Source organism: Paralichthys olivaceus, chromosome 17, assembly GCF_024713975.1.
Source record: "Paralichthys olivaceus isolate ysfri-2021 chromosome 17, ASM2471397v2, whole genome shotgun sequence".
In the NCBI taxonomy this organism is placed as follows: Eukaryota; Metazoa; Chordata; class Actinopteri; order Pleuronectiformes; family Paralichthyidae; genus Paralichthys; species Paralichthys olivaceus.
In genome coordinates, this window is record NC_091109.1 from 8,259,063 (window position 1) to 8,278,517 (window position 19,455).

At 40.8% G+C, this 19,455-nt stretch overlaps 1 protein-coding gene across 1 annotated transcript in view; it reads left to right on the plus strand.

Annotated features, from left to right (window-relative positions):
- The first annotated feature begins 251 nt into the window (after nt 1-251).
- Nucleotides 252-19,455, plus strand: part of ofcc1 (orofacial cleft 1 candidate 1) — a 78,369-nt gene continuing 59,165 nt past the window's right edge. The window contains exons 1-12 of the mRNA XM_069513105.1: nt 252-255; nt 623-802; nt 4,403-4,502; nt 5,135-5,223; nt 7,868-8,089; nt 8,382-8,632; nt 9,763-9,894; nt 10,199-10,269; nt 11,436-11,562; nt 15,068-15,310; nt 18,823-18,971; nt 19,155-19,269. Coding sequence (XP_069369206.1) covers nt 252-255; nt 623-802; nt 4,403-4,502; nt 5,135-5,223; nt 7,868-8,089; nt 8,382-8,632; nt 9,763-9,894; nt 10,199-10,269; nt 11,436-11,562; nt 15,068-15,310; nt 18,823-18,971; nt 19,155-19,269 — 1,683 coding nt within the window. The remainder of the gene's footprint in view (nt 256-622; nt 803-4,402; nt 4,503-5,134; nt 5,224-7,867; nt 8,090-8,381; nt 8,633-9,762; nt 9,895-10,198; nt 10,270-11,435; nt 11,563-15,067; nt 15,311-18,822; nt 18,972-19,154; nt 19,270-19,455) is intronic.

Sequence of the window (19,455 nt, forward strand, 5' to 3'; positions counted from 1 at the left end):
TCTTATCTATTTATGATTAAATTTTTTTCCACTCCTGTTGTTCAATTAGTGCTTGACCCCTTTAGCGGCGATGTAAATTAAATGACATTTCAGTGTCATCCCATATTTAAAATACTGTGTTAGTTGCGGATCATAAATGATGATCTTCACTCTGCAGCTAATTTATTCATTTAACAATTTCCCTCCAGAAGTTAAAGCAGAAGGCTCTGAAGCAACCTAAGCAGAAGAAATCCAAGTCGGCTGAATTTCTGATGGGTGAGTCCTGCTTGATGAGTTATTGCTCATAATTTGTGTAAGGATTAATTAACTAATTACAGACAAATGGCTTTGGGCTAAATTTTGCTCTTGCTTGTCAGGGCGCAATTTGTAATTATTTTAATCATTTCTTCTTCTTCTCTTTTTTCTCCTCCTCCTGCAAGATTCTGATTTAATTTTAACCTAAATGTGTTTTAGTGTCATTTTGAGTGGGATGAACTTGAACATTTTAAGACAGAAATCACCAACAGAAAAATATTGCTGCAATTAAAATGCTTTTTTAATAAGTCACTTTGGCTTAAATATTATATTGTACTCTTATGTCACTATTTATATTTCTTAAATATGTTTCTACTCATTTGATCAGGGGAAGAAGAGAGGGATGGAGTTGTAGGCATAGAAAACCCAGCTTTTAATGGAGGAAGAAGTGCCAAGCTTTCTGTTCCTGTGGTTTGGTTGGGAAGAGAAATTCGAGGTGACAGGCCGGATAGCACCCTTGCAGCTCACCCAAAAAAAATGGAGCTGCAAGCCCCTGCCAAAGAAAGAGGTGAAGCTTCATTCTTCATTAGCCTCAAATTTGTTGACAGTAGATGTGTTCCTGATCTAACCTTTCTCTCACTCTCACTCTCTCTTCCCTCTCTCTCTCTCTCTCTCTCCATTCGAGAGGCTCTTGGTCCCTGCATTCCAAAGCAAGCGTGTCCTAACAAGCAACCCTCATATAAGTTCTTCCTCTGCCGGAGAACGCAACAGTAGTGGGTGTTCTATCTCTATCTAGAAGTACCCTCGACACAATCAGCCTTAACTCCCACTCTCGGCTACATGCCTTGTGGTGGGCTAGAGTCATAGGAGAGTGCATTTACATATGCTACTACGCTACCACGCCGATCCACTGTCTGTGGTGTACTCAGAACGCCCCCAAAACACGGCTTAAGGCCAATCAGGCATACGAATATGCCGCCTTATAATTCAGTATGTCAGGGAGAACTCTTGAGGAATGGGATGGTAAATTAGGATGCGTTCAAGGCTGCAAGCGTGCCAGTTTTCTCAGGGATGAGTCACGTTAGATTCTTGATTTAATGTGGTATACTTTGTTTTTGCTGTACATGACAAGTAATTATTAGCAATTATTTGCATTATGTTTCATGCACAAAAGGTATGATCACATTTGGTCTATTGAATTAGCCAGCGGATGAACACAAATTAAAACAATGAGCATACATGGATGAATAAGGTTAAATTGAAATAAAGGAGCATCTCACTGTTATATCAAAATGTATTATTGTGTGGAGCAGGAGAAACACCTGGAGCTGGTGTTCAATCTGGTGAGACACCAGGGTCCAGGACTGGAGTCACCTCATAGTGCCTAGAACCTTCAAGAGTTGCAAACTCGAGCTAAGTGGAGGTGGATCAAATGGACCAAGCTACGGTAACAGTCATTACCAACAACTGGAGCTGAACAGTTCAGGGAGGAGGAGAGACATATCTATCCAGTGAACCTGCAGGGTTATTCATCCATGCAGTACCAATACAGACACCTTTGTTGAACCTTAGAGAAGCTGTTCAGGAAACAGAGGCAAGGCCATGTCACACAAGAGACAGAGAGGTGGTTCCTGATGCAGAACTAGGCAAGGATCCTTTCTGAATTAACTCCACCAGAGGGAAGGATAGGCAACACCTAGTTCAGGGGGAGGTGAGAGCAGAAGTGGAAAAAACAAGAACCTGCAAGCTGGTGGGAATGAAGCAACAGGATGTTTGAACAAGATGTGAACGGCTCTGAACATTTTGAAAGCTGAGCCAATTCATATAAAATGTCTCATCCAGGCAGTGCATGATGTGCCTCCAAGCCCATCTGATCTTGGAACAAACCCAGAGAGGAGTGGCAGGAGCAGAAGACCATCACTGAGGCCATCAGCACAGGGGTTTGATGGGTAAAGCTAGAAGGCCATCACCTGCTGGGGAGCAGTCAAAACCTGCAAAAAAGAACATCTGCAGACATTTTACCTCAGCAAGGATTAGCAGCTGTTGTTTGACCCCAAACAGCAGCTGAAGTTCCCCAACCATATTGTTGCTACCACCCTGTGACAAGACATTGTCACAGGGTCTTTGTGCTGCAACTATAGGCTCCACTGGAAAAAGTAAGCAGTACTGAATGACAACTGTCAGCCGGCTGGAGTGGCAGTGTCTCCCATTGGAGGTTAGATGCAGGGCGTTTGCATCAGACAGGGTCATTAAGGGTGAAAGAAAGAGGAGAGCCATCTACAGTCTCACAAATGAAGCACAGAAGACAAGGTTCCTTGAAGAGAGCCATGGAGTCAGATAAGTATGTAACCAGCTAGACACACTGAGGTCTGATCATCCCCGTCACCTGGAGGCAGGTATCCAAAAGTTCTTCTTCTCTTCATACTCAACACTTTTGGACATACACTGACAACCTGATGCGTTAAGATAGGATAAGGTACTGATTTCATTTTTTTTTTTGTAAATATACATTTGGACAATTAACTTAAAGCAAACAATATTTACTTTTGGTATTTTATTCACAACCTATACGTATGTATACAATGCATATCTACTTACTATTTATTATTGACAGTGCTGTGTAATGTCCAGTTGCAGCAGGACATGTACGGTCCACTGGGTATTATTTCTCTCTCACTTTTTGTTTTCTATGTTTTAACTTCATTTATTATTGGTTATTGCACTGAGTATAATATTTGCATAAACAAACAATAAATACAATAAATCGGAAGTAACCAAATTCGCCGCACAAAACAATCAACTCTTTTATTGGGTCCTGTGAATGTGCACTATAGTTCAGTGCCTTTATTGGAAGATCACAAAGATTGTTCCTTGTGTGTGACACTTCTGTTTGGCCTTTACCAAAGTCATCTGTCATTCTCTGCTAACTATAACTCTGGCTGGCAAGAAGTGCCCAGTTATTGATATTACACATATAAGAACAGACAATTGATATTTTCATTAGAGAGAAGAACTGGAGGACAGCCAGACTATTTAGGTAAATCACAGATATGATTCAAAAGGCGATCCACGAAGCTAGTACCATTATGCAAATTTGTGTTTGAAAAAAGGGTTTCATAACCTCAGAGCTATTTGCGTGGAAATTGTTCAAACTCTGTTAATGATGTAGAGGGATTTAGCGTGTGAATTTCAGTTAATTTATGATGCCATTGAGGAGTCATACGGCTGCTCCTTGTTTAATAAGCGTTTCAGTCGGACTGTTCAGCTACGAGTAAGGACGGAGTTTAAAAAAACCCCCACCTCATTTCATATGAGCATGAAGAAATCTGAGTGAGCTTTTTTTGGGCTGTGGCCTAGTGGGCCAGTGGTGCTCCAATGCAAACACAGAGATTTTTATGTGTCCAAGTACCAATACCCTCAGCCTTCTATAAAGGCAATCCTTGTGTGGAATATGTAACATGATTTAATGCACCATGCATATTTTTGCCCCACAACCTCAGAAATACAAGTAAAGCAATTTAGATTTCAGTGAAATATTCAAGTCTGTAATGAGAATGATTTGGGGTTAAGAAAGCTTCTTGGTGGCCCCGGAGCCATTTGGATTCCCATAAACTCTGTGGAGCAGCTTGATACCCATAGGTCAGTGATTGCTAATAAGAAGTCAATGAGACATGGGCTCAGGTTATTTTCCTTTGGATCTACACCTCCAAACTTCCCCAGTCCTCTAGGCCACTGACCTTGGAGTATTTAGAAGGTATTGTCTTTGAAATTCCAGGTACTTTTGAGCTTGTAGACTTTCTCATTAGTTCCTTTTGAACATGGCAAACATATGGCGGTCGTATTTAAGAGATTGCCTGCCGTGACCTTTTGCAGCATGCTAATTAGGCCCCACAGCACCGCAGGCCATGGAGAGGTGCACTGAGAAACCCAGCAGTCTCTCTTCCAGTTCTCTCGCTCTCTGCCTGTGTGCTCCTGTCTTATCTGGTAGCAGCCGCTGCCCCTGCCCTTCGACAGTATGGGTTTCAAAATTAACATTTCACTTCATGTGCTTCTAATAACCACTAACCTGAACCTGTACACGTCTCCTCTTCCCTTCATCACAACACCAATCCCCCCACCAACTCCCAACCCTTTTCTCTCATTCTCTTCCCTGTCGCACTTTACACAGGAGATGAACATGCCCAAAATTACTTTGACCCATCGTCGGCAGCGCAGACGGACCCAAGACATTGCAGGATGGCTGGGGCCAGCACTGAAGATGAGCTGGAATTAAGTATGCCATTCTCAGTGATAATAGTTCTCCTCGGTTCATTAAAGTGAGGTGAGAGAGATCACTGGTAGCAGACTGCCATTTGAGACGACAGGACAGTCTATGTAAATACACCAAATGATGGCAACGCTAGATTGGCTCCCCAACTTGCTGTCATTGTTGAAGGTCACATATCTTTGGTCAGTTTTCATTTCACTGTGGCGTTTTCTCCCCCCCTGTCAAGTGACACACGTAGAGCCACATCAATAGTTTGCAGCCCCCCTCCTAAAGTAGTCCTATTAAAAGCGAGCTCTTGGGAGCCAAGTAATATGCATGTTATAATGAAACATGGCTATTAATGGAGAAGCCATTTCACCTGTATCTTTTGGATATCATTGCCGTGTAATATCAAAGGATTCGCCAAACCAAATCTCATCACATGATGACAGGCTGGCTAACAGGCATGTTAATGCTCCTATTTCATTACTCCTCTGCATACACATGATTTCACCCCTCTCCAGCCACGGCTAATATCTATAGATGTGGTCTAGATTGACTTGTATGATAAAAGGATGTATTATTGACACACACACAAATACAATTACTTTTCTTACACCATTGAGAGTGTAGTCATTTTATAATTGTTTTAACTTGCACCATTATTAATGCAGATGAAAACAGACTGTATCAGAGAATGGCTGCACTGTTGGATGAGGATGATACCTTCATAGACATACCTGGTATGTACTCCCTTGTTACTGTATTACTGTATCTTGATAAAGCAGCTGGTGTGTTGGCGGTGTTTTACACTATATTAATTTAGAATAATTGTAATGTTATTTTAACAATATATAATCTTCATTGAATCCTTTCACTATTATTGAAATGTCCTTATATATATATATATATACATAAAATTGGAAGTTTGAAGATTTTTTGTAATTCTAGTCATAGGAAAAATGTTGTTTCTCAGGTACATTTAAATTGTAAGAGGCTTACAAAAATATATATATAAAAATATAAGCATGGTAATGAAAAAAGCAAAAGGTTATAGAAGCATAAAAACAGTAGTAGCAATGACATTAACATTCATAACTATATACAGATATTAAATTTACGAATGTTTTATCAGTATAAAACCAAATGATCACAGTTGCCAAATCTAAAACAGTTACCACAGTAGTGCCACTGAGGACTGCAGTTTTTTGGTACATTATCTTGAAGAAAAGCTCAGACAGTGAAATCATAAACAACCCAGACAAAAACAAGATGCTACATCTTCCTCTTAACACCGAAAGAAGCACGAACATGGAACAAAGACTACGACTGGAAACGAACCCTCGCAGAAGTCGGTGCTTTCTAAGCACTGCCATTGTTTCGCAGTAGGCGTGTCTTTTCTCATTAGCTCAGTTTCATTTAAATATGTAGCCAGCCAGGCAACATTGAGGTGGTTTAAGCTTTGCATTGTTCTGGGTGAAGACAGTCGCACCAGATCCTGTTGACATAACGTACATTTCCCTTGTAATTCCAGTGCACAAGTGATGGGTTTAGGCCCGCTTCAACGCAATGGAATTTAGCAGACTCGTATTATTTGGCATTGTCTCGGATTTAGCTGTACCACCGAGATTAGCAGCCCCATCCATTGTCCTGGAATGTTCATGAAATCCCACAGAAAAAGTAAAGAGGATCTTGGATTAACAGTTCCTCCATGCAATAGGCTGAGAGACAGGGAAGGAAAGAGAGAGCTCTCACTTCTGTACTGTTGGATTCCAACTGCGGCGTCTGCCAGTTAGCACTTCACCGAGCTACAACGGAATATAAGACAATCACCTTACGCCGTTGTATGGATGCCTCCCACTGGTGCAGGCTGCGAGTCTTTGCAAGTGTAGAACCAGCTCAGTGCATGTCAGTATTGATTCTGACATCTTGTGACTGCTTCTCAGGCTTTTGTCTTTGCTTTTACAGCCTGTCACAAAGCACCTTACACGTTTCACAAGAAAAGAGCATGAATAAGACAAAGTATTAATGAAATGGACAGTGGCCAGTGCTGTAGACGTGTTCTCAGAAAGAAAATCCTGGAGAAATCCCTTGTCTGTCTGTCTAAGATCTTCAGTTCCTCCTTTTTATCTCAATAAATTCTATTGCTTTGGCTTGGAGATGAAAGACCACAGAACTGGCATTCTGTTCATTCTAGTTCTCTGTAAGGCATTAGGCGCTGATATCATCTTCGCTGTGAAAAGCATTAGGCAGTGATAACAGATTTGGCTGTTACACATTTGGGACTGCACACGATGAATACGCAGATCCTCAAAGAATAGGCTACCTAAATACTTTCTACCGACAAGACAGTACGGCACAACTGTTGAGACATGCAGCGAGCACGTTAGCTACAGTAGACGATGCTTCTCTGCCTTCAGTGAATGAATTCTAGGTTACTAAAGTAGAAACTAGTTCACACACCACGCAGAGGAAAACTTTCTTATAGGCTGGTGTCTGTGTACAAAATCCGAGGGGGAGGCTGAATAGTAAAAATCAAACATTTGTTAAAATGAAAATAAAAATAGTGGTCGTAAGATTTTTTTTTTAAATAATGTAAAAATAGCCTAAAGCCACAACTATATAAAATAAAGTTCTCATATAGTCTTGCAGCATTAGGGAGCCAGTCAGGTTTCTATAATGATTTGAGGACTGTATTACCTTGTTATATCTTAATTATCTCTTTTATTTGTTTTTACCAATAGTTTTATTTTGGATATACTTTTTATATAGTTAGGATCCAAATTGTCTTTGTTTGTTTATACCTGACTAACTATGTAAGTGCTGTGTATTTTTCTATATTCAACCCTGTCCCTCAAAAAAACTTTCTGTTTATTTTCTAAAATCAACATTTTGTTGGAAGGTTATTGCAACAAGATTGTGTTGATGTGAGTAATGTGTTGTTCATTTTGGGTATTTAGTAGGTTGCTTATATGAAGATACCAATTACAACTCAACATATTAGTTGTTGTTGTTAAGTTGTACAGAAGCAACATTTTTAGGAGACAGCGTTGCATCATGGATTGTAAATGTGCCAAAAGATATTACATCTCCCTGTGAGTCCTTGCATATCAGCATTTCAACCTTAACCGCTCTTATTATGCTTATCCTTATTTTCTGCCATGTATTGTATCTAATGGTGTAATGTGTGTAGAGAGTTGGAGGCCGTCAAAGGCCTCAAGTCTGTGTCTGTGTCCATTTGTGGATGTGATAAATATACATATCCATCAGTTTGTGTTTGTGTGTTCTAATGTTTATGTGTGCTGATTCATGTGTGTGTCTCTCTCTCTCTCTCTCTTTTTTTTTGGTTGTGTGTTTGTGCTTGCCCACTGATGCGTATCTCTCCAGGTACACTGCAAGCCTCCGGGGATGAGGAGGTGTTGGAGGTGAAGTCAGGTGATCCGGTGCTTCAGCGGCGACTGATGCTCCACGGTGGTGGTCATGCCTCGGGCTCTGGGCCCTCCAAGCCCCACGCCACTGCCAAAACCCAGGTTGAGGCTGGTGGGCTGGAAGGGGAAGCTGGACCTGAAGCAGGGAGGATGGTAATGGGCAGAGAGAGCACTGTAAAAAGTAATGCTATCTTTTATTTGTTTTCTTTTCCTACGGAGAGGCATTGTGTTATTATAGTATCATGCTATTATAGTACCATACTACCATAAAATGGATTTCTTTGGGCAAACATGATACATGAAATTCTATCATTCCAGGACATTGCATACATTTTTTGTCTCTGTACAGTGTTTTCTTCACATAAAATGAATTTTTGAATTGTGAAAAGTACACATAATGCTTGCAGTTATTGTTTTTGTGTTTTAAATATAATATGTGGACACATCCGCTGCTTCTATGTCACTTCTTGCAGTGAGGATAGCTGAGGAGGTGATCCCCCACTACACCCAGCAGCTGAGGGAGCGTGTGCAGCCTGACATGATCACGCTTGGCAGCCTTTCACTGCAGCAGGTCAGGGCCACAAAGAGGAATATCTGTGTCATCATCCCATACTCACCAACACATCAGCCATGTCCATTATGCTGTGTATCAGGCGCTTGGGCTAATGGACATGGAGCGTGTGCATGTGTGCACGTACATTTATCTGTTTTTCTTGTCTGGTTATAGAAGCCTTTGTGTGGTGTATATGCGCTTGTCACTTAATAATTTCTTTTCTCTTTTCTCTTTTGTTCTATATTTGTTTATTTTTCTTTACCTTTCTAAAAGTCCTGCATTTCATTTTTCATTAAATTCACATATCAGTTGAATAAACTGAAGCTGAATGAAATTATTTTATTTTGTGGAACATATATTTCAGAGGTTATATAACTCATTCATTCTCGGTTTAAAATCCATGCATGGATTTCAACTTCTTAATCTACGCTGTGATCTCCTCACAAAATCAATTTATTTGTGCAGACACTATTTTTTTCTGTCTTTGAACTTTGTTTTGCATTATTATGCATATTTGTTTCTGAATTACCTTATGGTCTTTTCAGGAAAAAATAGAGCGTGACTACTTTATTGTTCCCAGCTGGGGAGTAGGGATTTTGTGAACTCGCGTTAAGATATAAAGCTTCTTTCAGATCAACTGTTTGTATTTCAAGATATGAGAAAAATGGGGTTTCCATTGTTTGGGCAAATCTTGATTGCAATGAAACCCAAACATTAATGCATATGTAAACAGAATACAGAACTTCTATCCACTGTATTTTTAGTTTTAATCTCACTTGAAAGGAGAGTAGGAGTACCAATTATATGAATAGAAAGTAAATGTCATTTGGGGAATAGAAAAAGGTTCAACAATGACTTATCATCAGTTGGAAGCCACAGCAACAGTTGACTCATCCTCCCATACTGGATAATCAGTGGCATGGTGTACTGTATCAGTATTGGGATCAGCGTTATCTTATTCTGCCACAATATGTGTGCGTTCTCCTACTGTTTCCACACCCACCTCCCATTGAAAACACATTATCCACCAGAGATTTCACATCTATTTTAAAATAATAGTGTTTTTCTCCGTTCTCTATTCTGCCGCACAAAGCCTCTACAGAGCGAGACGCTGTCACTTAGCAGTGTCGATGCGTCTGAATGGGCGAGAGTGAATGTGCTGACTGAATGTAAAAAAACGGCAGAAGTACTCATCAAACGCTCCATGTCTTTAGGGTCTGGCTCGGTGTAGATCGCCTGCAGATTGCAGTTGCTCCCTGAGTTAATTCTGCCATTATGGTGCACGGCACTGTTTCGTAAAGCGGCAGCCAAAGGAAGTGTGCATGTGTGTTTACATGTATTTCCAGCAAGTGGCTCAGAAGGGACCAATGAAGAGTAGAGAGTGGGCAACAAGAAGGAAGAAACTAATAGACTTCTTCACTGGGAATGTGAAGGTAAACATCCATAAACTATATGAAGATGTATTGTTTTTAAAGTTATAGGTATAACATTAACATTTCATGAGCAAAAGTCATTAATCCAAATTCTTAATCACTGCATTTGTCCATAACAACAAATCTGTGATGCTTACAAACTTAGCTTGTAAATATGTATTCACAGTCAGCCACAGAAATTAATAACCAACATTATAATTTAGAGTGATGCCATTTAAATTGAAACCGTCAATTAGCTGTTAATGTGAATCACAGTTAATGCATTAACTCTATCTGTTAATATATCCACTTTAATATTTCAAAGGAGCCCCATTCACAAAGTGACGAAACGGGAGGAGAAGCGCCACATCCCAGACTGAACACGCTGCTCCAGTGGTACGTTCCGCCCATTTCATATTTCTCTCCATATGTACAATTTATGTCACATGACTGTAATCATTACTTGTGTGAAAACCATTTGTATTCCCGCTGACACCCGAGAAGGAATGTAATTCATACAGTATATCCTCTGCATGGTTTCTCCTGTCGGCGGGAATTGCATTGTGGGTAGTCTGGCTCGGGGGCACAGAAATCTGTCCATGTCATTGGGCTTGGAGGCGCATCAATTCTTGGTCCATCCACTTTAGAGATCACACATCACATCTCAAAAGCGAAAAGCCCTGCGGGCGATTGGCTTAGCATGTTTAAGTTTTTAGTAATTATGGACTACCATGCCGGCTGACATGATAAAATCAAGAAACTACTGTACACATCAGTATCTCCTCTTGTGTTTGGTTGCTTTATGGGTGGGTGGTTGTCAGACACCAGCCCTGTCAGATGAATGTGGTTCGGAGTTTGGCGAGATGACCTCCTCTCGACAGCCTTGAACCCTGCAAATTCCTTCTGATATCAATGGTGGGTGGCTATTAGACATGGGAGACTTTCTATGCATCACCTAGGGCTACATTTGCCTGAAATTGAATGAGAAATTATTTCACTTTTTTCTCTCCCCAAGCCTTGCATGAGAGGGAGAGAGAAAAAAAAAATAAAGACGAGAGACGCGGAGCTGACTTGTAGTTTTGTAACAAATGTGTAATTCATTTGTTTCCACTGTTTCTGATTTAATGGAGGTCGAGTAATTGCATTAGGAAGCACACTGTGCCTTGTTGTGAACTGATGAAAGCACATGTAATATTTTTGATAGGCGAACACAGAGAAGGGAGAAAAGGAAAAGAAAGAGCCAGCGCCTGCCTTTGATGCCGAGCATTTATTTGCTGAATTATCCTTCCTTTTACAGGCATCTTATCCCCAGTCACAGGCAGGCCGGGGCCCCTGTGATATTGCTTTATTTTGAGGAATTAAGAGAGGTGGCGAGGAGACAGAGCGAAGCAACCTCTTATTACATTACCGCTGATAAGATTGAAAGGCCGAGGAAGGGGGGGGTAGGGGGGCTGGGTGGTTTGTTGTGGTGTTTATTAGATTCAGCTGATACAGATTGGAACAACAGAGGGGTCCAAACTGCAGGTGGCAGTTACAAGGGTTTCCTGTGTGCGCGTGTGTAGCGGCAGGATCACCGAAAGCCTGTCACTCCGAGTGCTGGGGGAAGGCCAAGAGGAGGCGATGGCCAAATTTGAGCAGATGACGGAGCTCCCAGGATCCTCCTCTCCGGCGTCACGGCCCATGTGGCAGGTAAGGTGTGACTGTGGACTGAGAAACACACAAATAGGAACTGACACGTTCCTTAATCTGCGTACGGGAGGATTCACAGGAGGAGACGCTGATTCTTAAGTGTTTACGAATCATAGAAAAAGGGTTTTTTGTTGAAAAACAGTCAAATGATGAAATTATGTGAAATGCTGTGTTGAATGGGACATGTTAGAAAATGAGAAATTATCTTCTCCACTATCTAGCATTTTTATTCCTTCATTCCTTTCATGACAGTGGGCACTGCATGTGCACGCTGACACAAAGGCACACTGTCACAAGGAAGCACTATTCAACACTGAGCAAAAGGCTTGCTTATACAAAACGCTACCTATCCAATCCCATTATTTTTATACAGCATATAAAGATTTTTCTTTTTGTGTGCCTGTAGTTTTTTTTATCTAAGTAGGAGGAAAAAAGGGAGTTTTTTGGAGGGGAAAAGGGGGAACCAAGAGAGAGAGGAGAGAAAGGAGAATCAAGTGGGAAAGAAGGAAGATGCAGCTTTAGCGGTAGCGTCTCCAGCTGTGGGAGGAGTGTGTTGTTGTGCTGCATCTGGGGATGAGGCTGCCATGCCACCGTGCTGGCTTAAAGATGTAATGAATCTTCAGTCGGGGGCTTTCCTTCCAGGGTGACAACTGGCTTTGAGGAAGGTTGTAAATGCAGGGGAGATTGTGGTATAATTCCTCAGACTGGCATTTGTGCCCCCCAGTCACCATTCGATTATCTCCCAAATTGCTGTGTTTCACTGAGATAAAGATTTTTTATGGCTTGCTGACTTGAAACAACCGGCGCAGGCAGAATAAGGGGCAAAGGAGGGAGAGGGAACGAGAGAAAGGGAGAGAGAGAGAAACCAATGGACAACCCTGCCACGCATAGTAATTTCCTTTGGTAAATGACAAAATCTTTGTTTATATGACATTTTCCTAAAATTACTGCAGCGAGATGAATCTGAAATATAAAATGTCACATTTGGCATGCAAAACTATGAAAATATATTTCTGTGCAAAATTCATGAAGGCATTTAATTTAGAATGTGTTTAATAACTAAGGCAGCCTGCATCAGTAATCCTGCCTGGAGGTCCCAAAAAGATTGTCATATTTATTCTCTCCTTTCTTCACCCCCCTCCTTCATTCCGAAGCCAAAAAATTTTAAGGGTAAATGTTCATTGTTAATTAAGATTTACTAATTAAAATGAAAATAATTAACGAGAAAGCTTAATCTCTGAATATTAGCCCATACTTAGAAAGAAAGGAAGTTTTTGTATGTGGCATTTCCTGTCTCTATTAAGAGCACATTTTGTGTGATCAGTCAATGTGTGGAAAGCCCTGAAAAGATGTTTCAGCGAGAGGACGGCCGCTTGCCAGCAAAAACCACGGAGGATCCCTCGCTCGAGCCTTTGATCTCATCTGTAGGAGTGCTGTAATGTTATGGCACTTTAGGCACAACTCAGGCTCGGGGCAAACAAACCACCTCTGATATGGAAAATTGGCTCACTTCACCTTTAACCGTCGCCTTGACGTCTTGACTGTCTCTCACGATGCCTATGCAAACACGCTGGCAAGATAATAACAATACGTCTTAAAATCACACATAGTGCAAATTGTGATGTTATTTTTTATTTCTTTGCTTCTTTCCTCTCCTTCTCCTCCTCCTCCTCCCCCTTCTCTTTTTTTCTCCAGTCTGCATGCACACATCTCTTTCCAGCGAAAGGGTTTGGAGATGTGTGGGCTAAACTGCTTTGCCACCAGTTTCACTAATTTCACTTTTGCCTAAAATGTTTTGGCTGTTTTGGCATGCGAAGACACTCACAGTGGGGAGATTGAGGGCATTCCTGCAGGGCTAAGCACACACCTTCCCCCCTCACTGACTGCTGAAAGTACTGGGCACCACAAGCTGCTGCTAGGCAAATGTGTGTGAGGTGTGTCTGTAACAGGGGTAAGAAAACTCTAAGGTTGCAAAACTATACTGTACACAAACATTAGACTTTGTTTTTGTTCAGTAGGGGCCTGACGACAATACACATCAACGTATCAGGACACGTGTCTCTGTAGAGACAAAAAGAGAAAAGTATGTTTCTGAAATAATAGATAGAATAGGATAGGGTGGGGTAGGAAAGGATAGGGTATGATAGAATAGGATTGGGCTGGGCTGGGTTGATTACAGGCTAGAATAAGTTATAATGGGACAGTCTTCTGTTGATCAAGATAAATAGATTTCATGGAGACAGTTTCATCACTCTTCTGTGTGTAGTAAAGTTTGGGATGGAGAGATCGTCAAACTAGTGTGACAACTGAAAACTGCTATTTAAGTAAATGGAAAAAATTAATGTTTTGTTTGTCTTATTTGTTTGCAATCGATAAAGTTCATTAGATGCTATAGGGGATGAAAGACTGACTATGTAACATTAATATATATGATTATGTAAAATGTGTAACTATATGTTTATTTTTCTGTGATCATATTCAATATAAAGTTTTATCCTTTATTATTAGATTATTGATTGTAGGTCCTATAGAACAGGCACATGTCAACAAAATAAACAACCAGATAAGTCGCTGGTGTAGCCTAACAACTAAACTTAAATACAGAAAAGCTAATAAAAAAAACCAAGGAAATTGTTCAAGGAAATTGGCACATTGCAAATATTTGAATACTGAACATGTCTCAAATATATACATTTATAGACAATGTTTTTGTTTTATGCAAAACATACCCAATCATATTGCAGTGACTACACTATTGAACATTATTCAACTTTTTATACCCTAAGCATTTGGTCCATCTTTGTTTTCCTGTTAGTTGGCAGGATTATAGAAAAACTACAACGGATTTCCATGAAACTTGGTGGAAGGACATGTGCCAAGTCTGGACGCAGGTCTGCACAAAGCAGCAGATTTATGAATTTCTCTCAGCTTCCAAAACATTTCACCAATTCCCTTAAGAATAATTCATGGAGAGTGTTGAAATGTATTTAGGGTATTGATAATACTGAGTGTGTGCAATTAGCTGCACTAAAAAGAGAATGTAGTTGTAGGGAACTGTTGGTTTATATGTATATAAATGTAATTTCTAGGAGGGTTGAATGTGAAGGTTAGTGAGTTACGTGCTTGAGCCAGGCATCTAAACGGCTGAATGGAGATCAGTGGATGGAAGCCTGGAGCTGCACTGGTCATGTCTTATAAACAGTACATGACTGTGCAGCTGGACAAAGGAAACAGAGGATGACAACCAAAAAGTGAGGAATGATATCATCACATTTTTCTGTGTAAAAATTCATTATTTAAAGGTTGTGAGATGATGGAAGAGCCAAGTTACTGTATAGAAACTGTAGACTGAGTAATACAGAAAAACTGTCTGCCGTAACAAAACCTGAGTCCTATGTTTTCATGTTTTTATTTGCAGTGTATTGACGTTATGGTCTTGAAAGGGTACGAAAAATAGTTCATAAGATATTACAATCAAATCTTGTGGTCTGCACTTGTGTTTCAGATGAACCAGAGCAGAACTCCCCAACCTGTGGAGGTGTGCGTGTGCTGCCTAAGAGCCGCCAGAGACAAACTACCCAGGGGCCTCTATGCTGTCAGCGTGTCCCTTTACAGTCGTCTCGGGGGTTCAGCTCTGGCTTGGCACAGTAAGAAGGAGGAGCAACAATGGGCTCTGACCACTGAGCCGGTCGAGCATCGGGGCCGCTTCTACGACACTTACCTGCACATTAACCAGAACCTGCTCATGGTGAGAGCGAGATCTTTGAATGTTAACGATGTCGCCTCATAGCGTTGTTGGTTCGAACCCTCAGATCAGGGAGTATTTCCACAAGTTTGGTTAATTTGTGATTCTGAACTGTATGATTGTGAATGGTTGTTGATCTCTATTTATTAGTCCTATGATAGACTGCCAACCTGTGATCGACTAAGGCCTGCACAAGATCTTAAAGCTAGTGTCGGTAATCCTAGAACAGGCTATTGATGGCTATTGGGACGTGAAGAGGATCAAAAGTGTTTCAGGAACCACAAACCACCTTTAAAGAATACAATCTGTAGCTGATGGAGCAAATGGGTAGAGGTGGGACTACAAGAATCTTGTAGTATTTTTCCTCAGGACGTCACAAATATTGAATTTAGATTAAATACCTGAACTTTAATGAAGGAGTCAAAGCTTCAGTGTGACAAATTGTAGATAATCCATGACATTTTTAACATAATTATAAAAACAAAAATAAATTCTGCACTGACATCCTAGATTAAGATTTTCAACAGACAATATGTTTTTAGTCAATGAAGGAAGAACAGAATCATGTTGTGATTCGTGACTAAATTAGAAACCCTTCATATGTTGCTTGGGGAAGCTGCTTTGAACAGTGTGCTTTTTTCTTTTTCGATCCCCCCCAAAATTTGAATAAATATAAACCTGTCATCTGAAAGCAATTTTGACATTTAGGGACGCTGAATTAAAACACACTGACTTACAATGACATGCTTGAAGCCTTTTATATTAAATTCAATGAAAAGTTTTTGAAAAATCTTAAAAAAAAAATAAAAAACAGTCCCCTCAGATAAAAGCAAACAATAAAACATACTGTGCTGATATGACAAAACCACAGTATTTCCAAATACCTCTTCCTCTTACTGTTTCCCATGGTTTCATCAGTTGCGGCTGAGACGGAGCAGATTCTAGATTGAAAGGGTTATGAGAAGTTATATTGTCGTAAAAGACGGCATATGAAAATATGCCACACACAGCCTCTAGGTTTTTTTTCTTTCTTTCTTTTTTTCTCCAGCAATCTCCATATGAATAAAACAACAACTTTTCAAACATGACATTTAATCCATGCATGTAAATCAAACCCAAGATCAATTATTCATTTATATAAGAAAGTAGTGTTTTATTGGAATGAAAATGAAGTACAAATGCAGTGAAAAATTTAGTGTCTCTACGTGTCTTTGAACATCTGTAACTTAGCTGAGCTGGATCGTACCTAGAGGTATGAGGTTGGGGGGGGGACAAATGAGAATAGATAGAAGATATATTGTATGTAAGGTATAGAAGAATTGTATAAAAGTAAAAGTAAAGTAAAAAGTCCCAACCTATTTTCCCCAAAGCAAAAATAAAGCAATAAATAACTTAAAGAACCAAAGTTATTGATATATGTGCACATTTCCCAACTTCTTTCCTAAACCTCCAGACATGAAGGAAAACATCCTCTATAGAATCTGCAGAAGAAAAAAACACTAATTCTGGATGGTTGAAATTGACCAGTGGATTAGAAACCTTTGTCTGCGTTTATTCATTCATGTGTGCCGCACAGTACAAAAGATCCATGAAACAGAAGCCACTTAATCCACTGTCCCTCCTGATCCCATGGAGTTTTGTTCAGGCTCAGTGAGGGCTCCGTCACTGTTCTGATGGCAACTCTAAAAGGCCTTAGCTGGAGCATTTTAGCACATATGGACACTGTCAATGCGCTGGTGGGCGTATTCACCGAGCCAGAGCATCCAGATAATATTGTCTCCAGCTCCCATCAAACATAAAGGACGGGGTAAAACCTGGCATAAACTGAATGCAGACCTGGGATCTGATTCAGGGGTAAAAAAAAAAAAAAGGTTTAAGTACGGCGTGGTAAAAGCCTCATGTCACTCTTACTTTACTCCTTCCCTCCACAAACGCTCAGGCGCACTTTACAGAACAGACCTGTTGTTGTCTTCCTCATTGACAGTTGTGGAAACGCTGATCAGATTTGTCTGAGACTATCAGGATTGGCCCGGATGCTTTCTCTCCCTCTTGCCCACACTGTGGCGTGTGATTTCAGGAGTGCTCGCAGTGCCTTTGAGGAGGAAATGAGGAATTACTGATGGTAGGAGGAAGCCAGGAGCTTATTTTCCTTTCCTCCCTCTCTTTTACTCTCTGTCGCTGTTTTTTTTTTCCCATTCACCCTTTGTCTAGGTTTTGGATTTAGACAGAAACAGTGCAGTTCAGTTGGAGATGTCTTGGATATGCCGGCAAAGGGATGGGGGTGGCAACGAGGGGTGGGAGTAGGCTCAAGAATAGTTGAGCTGCAGTTTTTTTACACTGAATGCAAAGATATGATTCCAAATGTAGATGGTAGAGGAGGAAGAAGAAGAAGGAGCGAGGGAGGGTAAAAATTATGATGCGCGAGGAAGTGTGTTTGTGTCTTGTCTTTCGACATTCGACAAAGCGTTTCACCATCTTTCAGAATTATTGCCATATTTTTCCTCCCTCCTTTTTTGCAGAAATATTCACTTTTAGCAAAAAACAGAGAACACAGTCTGTTTTGCAATAAACAGGACATTTGTAATGATTAAAGACGTTCTTCCAGCAGTGAGAAAACCCTCTGATTCACATGATCCAGTCTTACAAACCCTGCACCATACACATGCCAATGTCTACATGCAGGCACTTCATACATATGCACCCGTACACGCACACAAATCACTATTTATGCAGGTCATATTTCTCACAGTAAATTAATAATATGAAATATCCTCAATATCCATAATCCGTGATATTATGCCATAAATTTGTGTCCTGAGTCATATGCGACTACCCATCATTTCTCAGGTGCACACCAACAGCAGATTAGTATGGGGGCGGGAGGGACACACATGATTTATGTGTTAAAACAAATCCTCTGCTTTTTTCCATTACAACTAATAAACGGATAAAATATTTCCACCCGGTGATGAATGGAGTGGCACTCGCCTCACTGTCAGTTCATTTTTAAGCGAAGCCTCCACTCTCTGGGTAAATAAGAGTGTTTGCCATCCAGTGCTATAACCACTAACACTTTTTGCTGCGTGCAAGATACTTTTAATATCATCAGTTTGATTTATGACGGCCTCGCTCCATCACAAATCCAGTAAACGGTAAACCCCACAGACTGCAACGGCACTCTCAGGTTCTCTTCCGCCCTGTGTTTGCCGCCAACAGTCTATCACTCAAAACATCTCCTTTTAGGCAATTTGTTTTGTTGGACGGGTGACAATGGCGGTTGTGAAAGCTCTTAAAAAGAACATGGAAATAGGTTGAAGGAGGATTCAAGTCTAGGATGTAATTAAGTGGCTCCCTGAGGGCTCCCGTCCTGTTAGTTACCCTCCGTGTTTCTGTTTGTCATTGGCTTCGTGCAAGTCTTTGCATGCTAACTCGTCTCACACTCTATATCTTGCGTCGATGTCTCTGCGTAAGTGTGCAAACGCTGAATGACTTTGCACCTTTCTATGTTTCTGCAGATTTTACCTGCAGCCTGTGAGGTTGTCCCCTCCATGGTGCTGATATTCCAACTGATCGCTCTGCCGGGAGTCAGCAACCACGTCAGCTCTGTGGTGGCGTGGGGGGCATTTCCTGTTTGTGGCCCAAGCCTCGGCCTAGTGCAGGGCAGGTGAGTCAATGAGCTGTTGCACCTCAAGGATATTTCAGGTCACTTAACCACAATGATTTCTAGCATGAAATTACACAAAATTATCGAAAAAAATTGAAAAGTAGCACAACCTGTTGAACTAAACGTTTTAGTCATGCATCAGGTTGTGCAGTGACAACTACTGGTTGTTTGTCATCAAACCAGGTTCAAGACACCTCTTCTCAGGGGGGAGCCCAATGCACAACTGGACCAGTTTAAAAAAATTGAGGGCCTCCTCTCCTCTGATCTCGACCACTGGCTGTGCAACATGTACTTTCAGGTGTGTGTGTATGTTTCTTTTGAAGATTCTTATCTGTTGTGTTTGCATTTTATGCTTATGATCTGTGCAGTAATACGTTACAGTTGTGACGAGCATATGTGTGTGTGTGTGTGTGTGTGTGTTTACCCCAACTCTGACCCTAACCCTTTTATTCAGGAGGCAGGGTGGTGGATCTTGGGGGGTTTG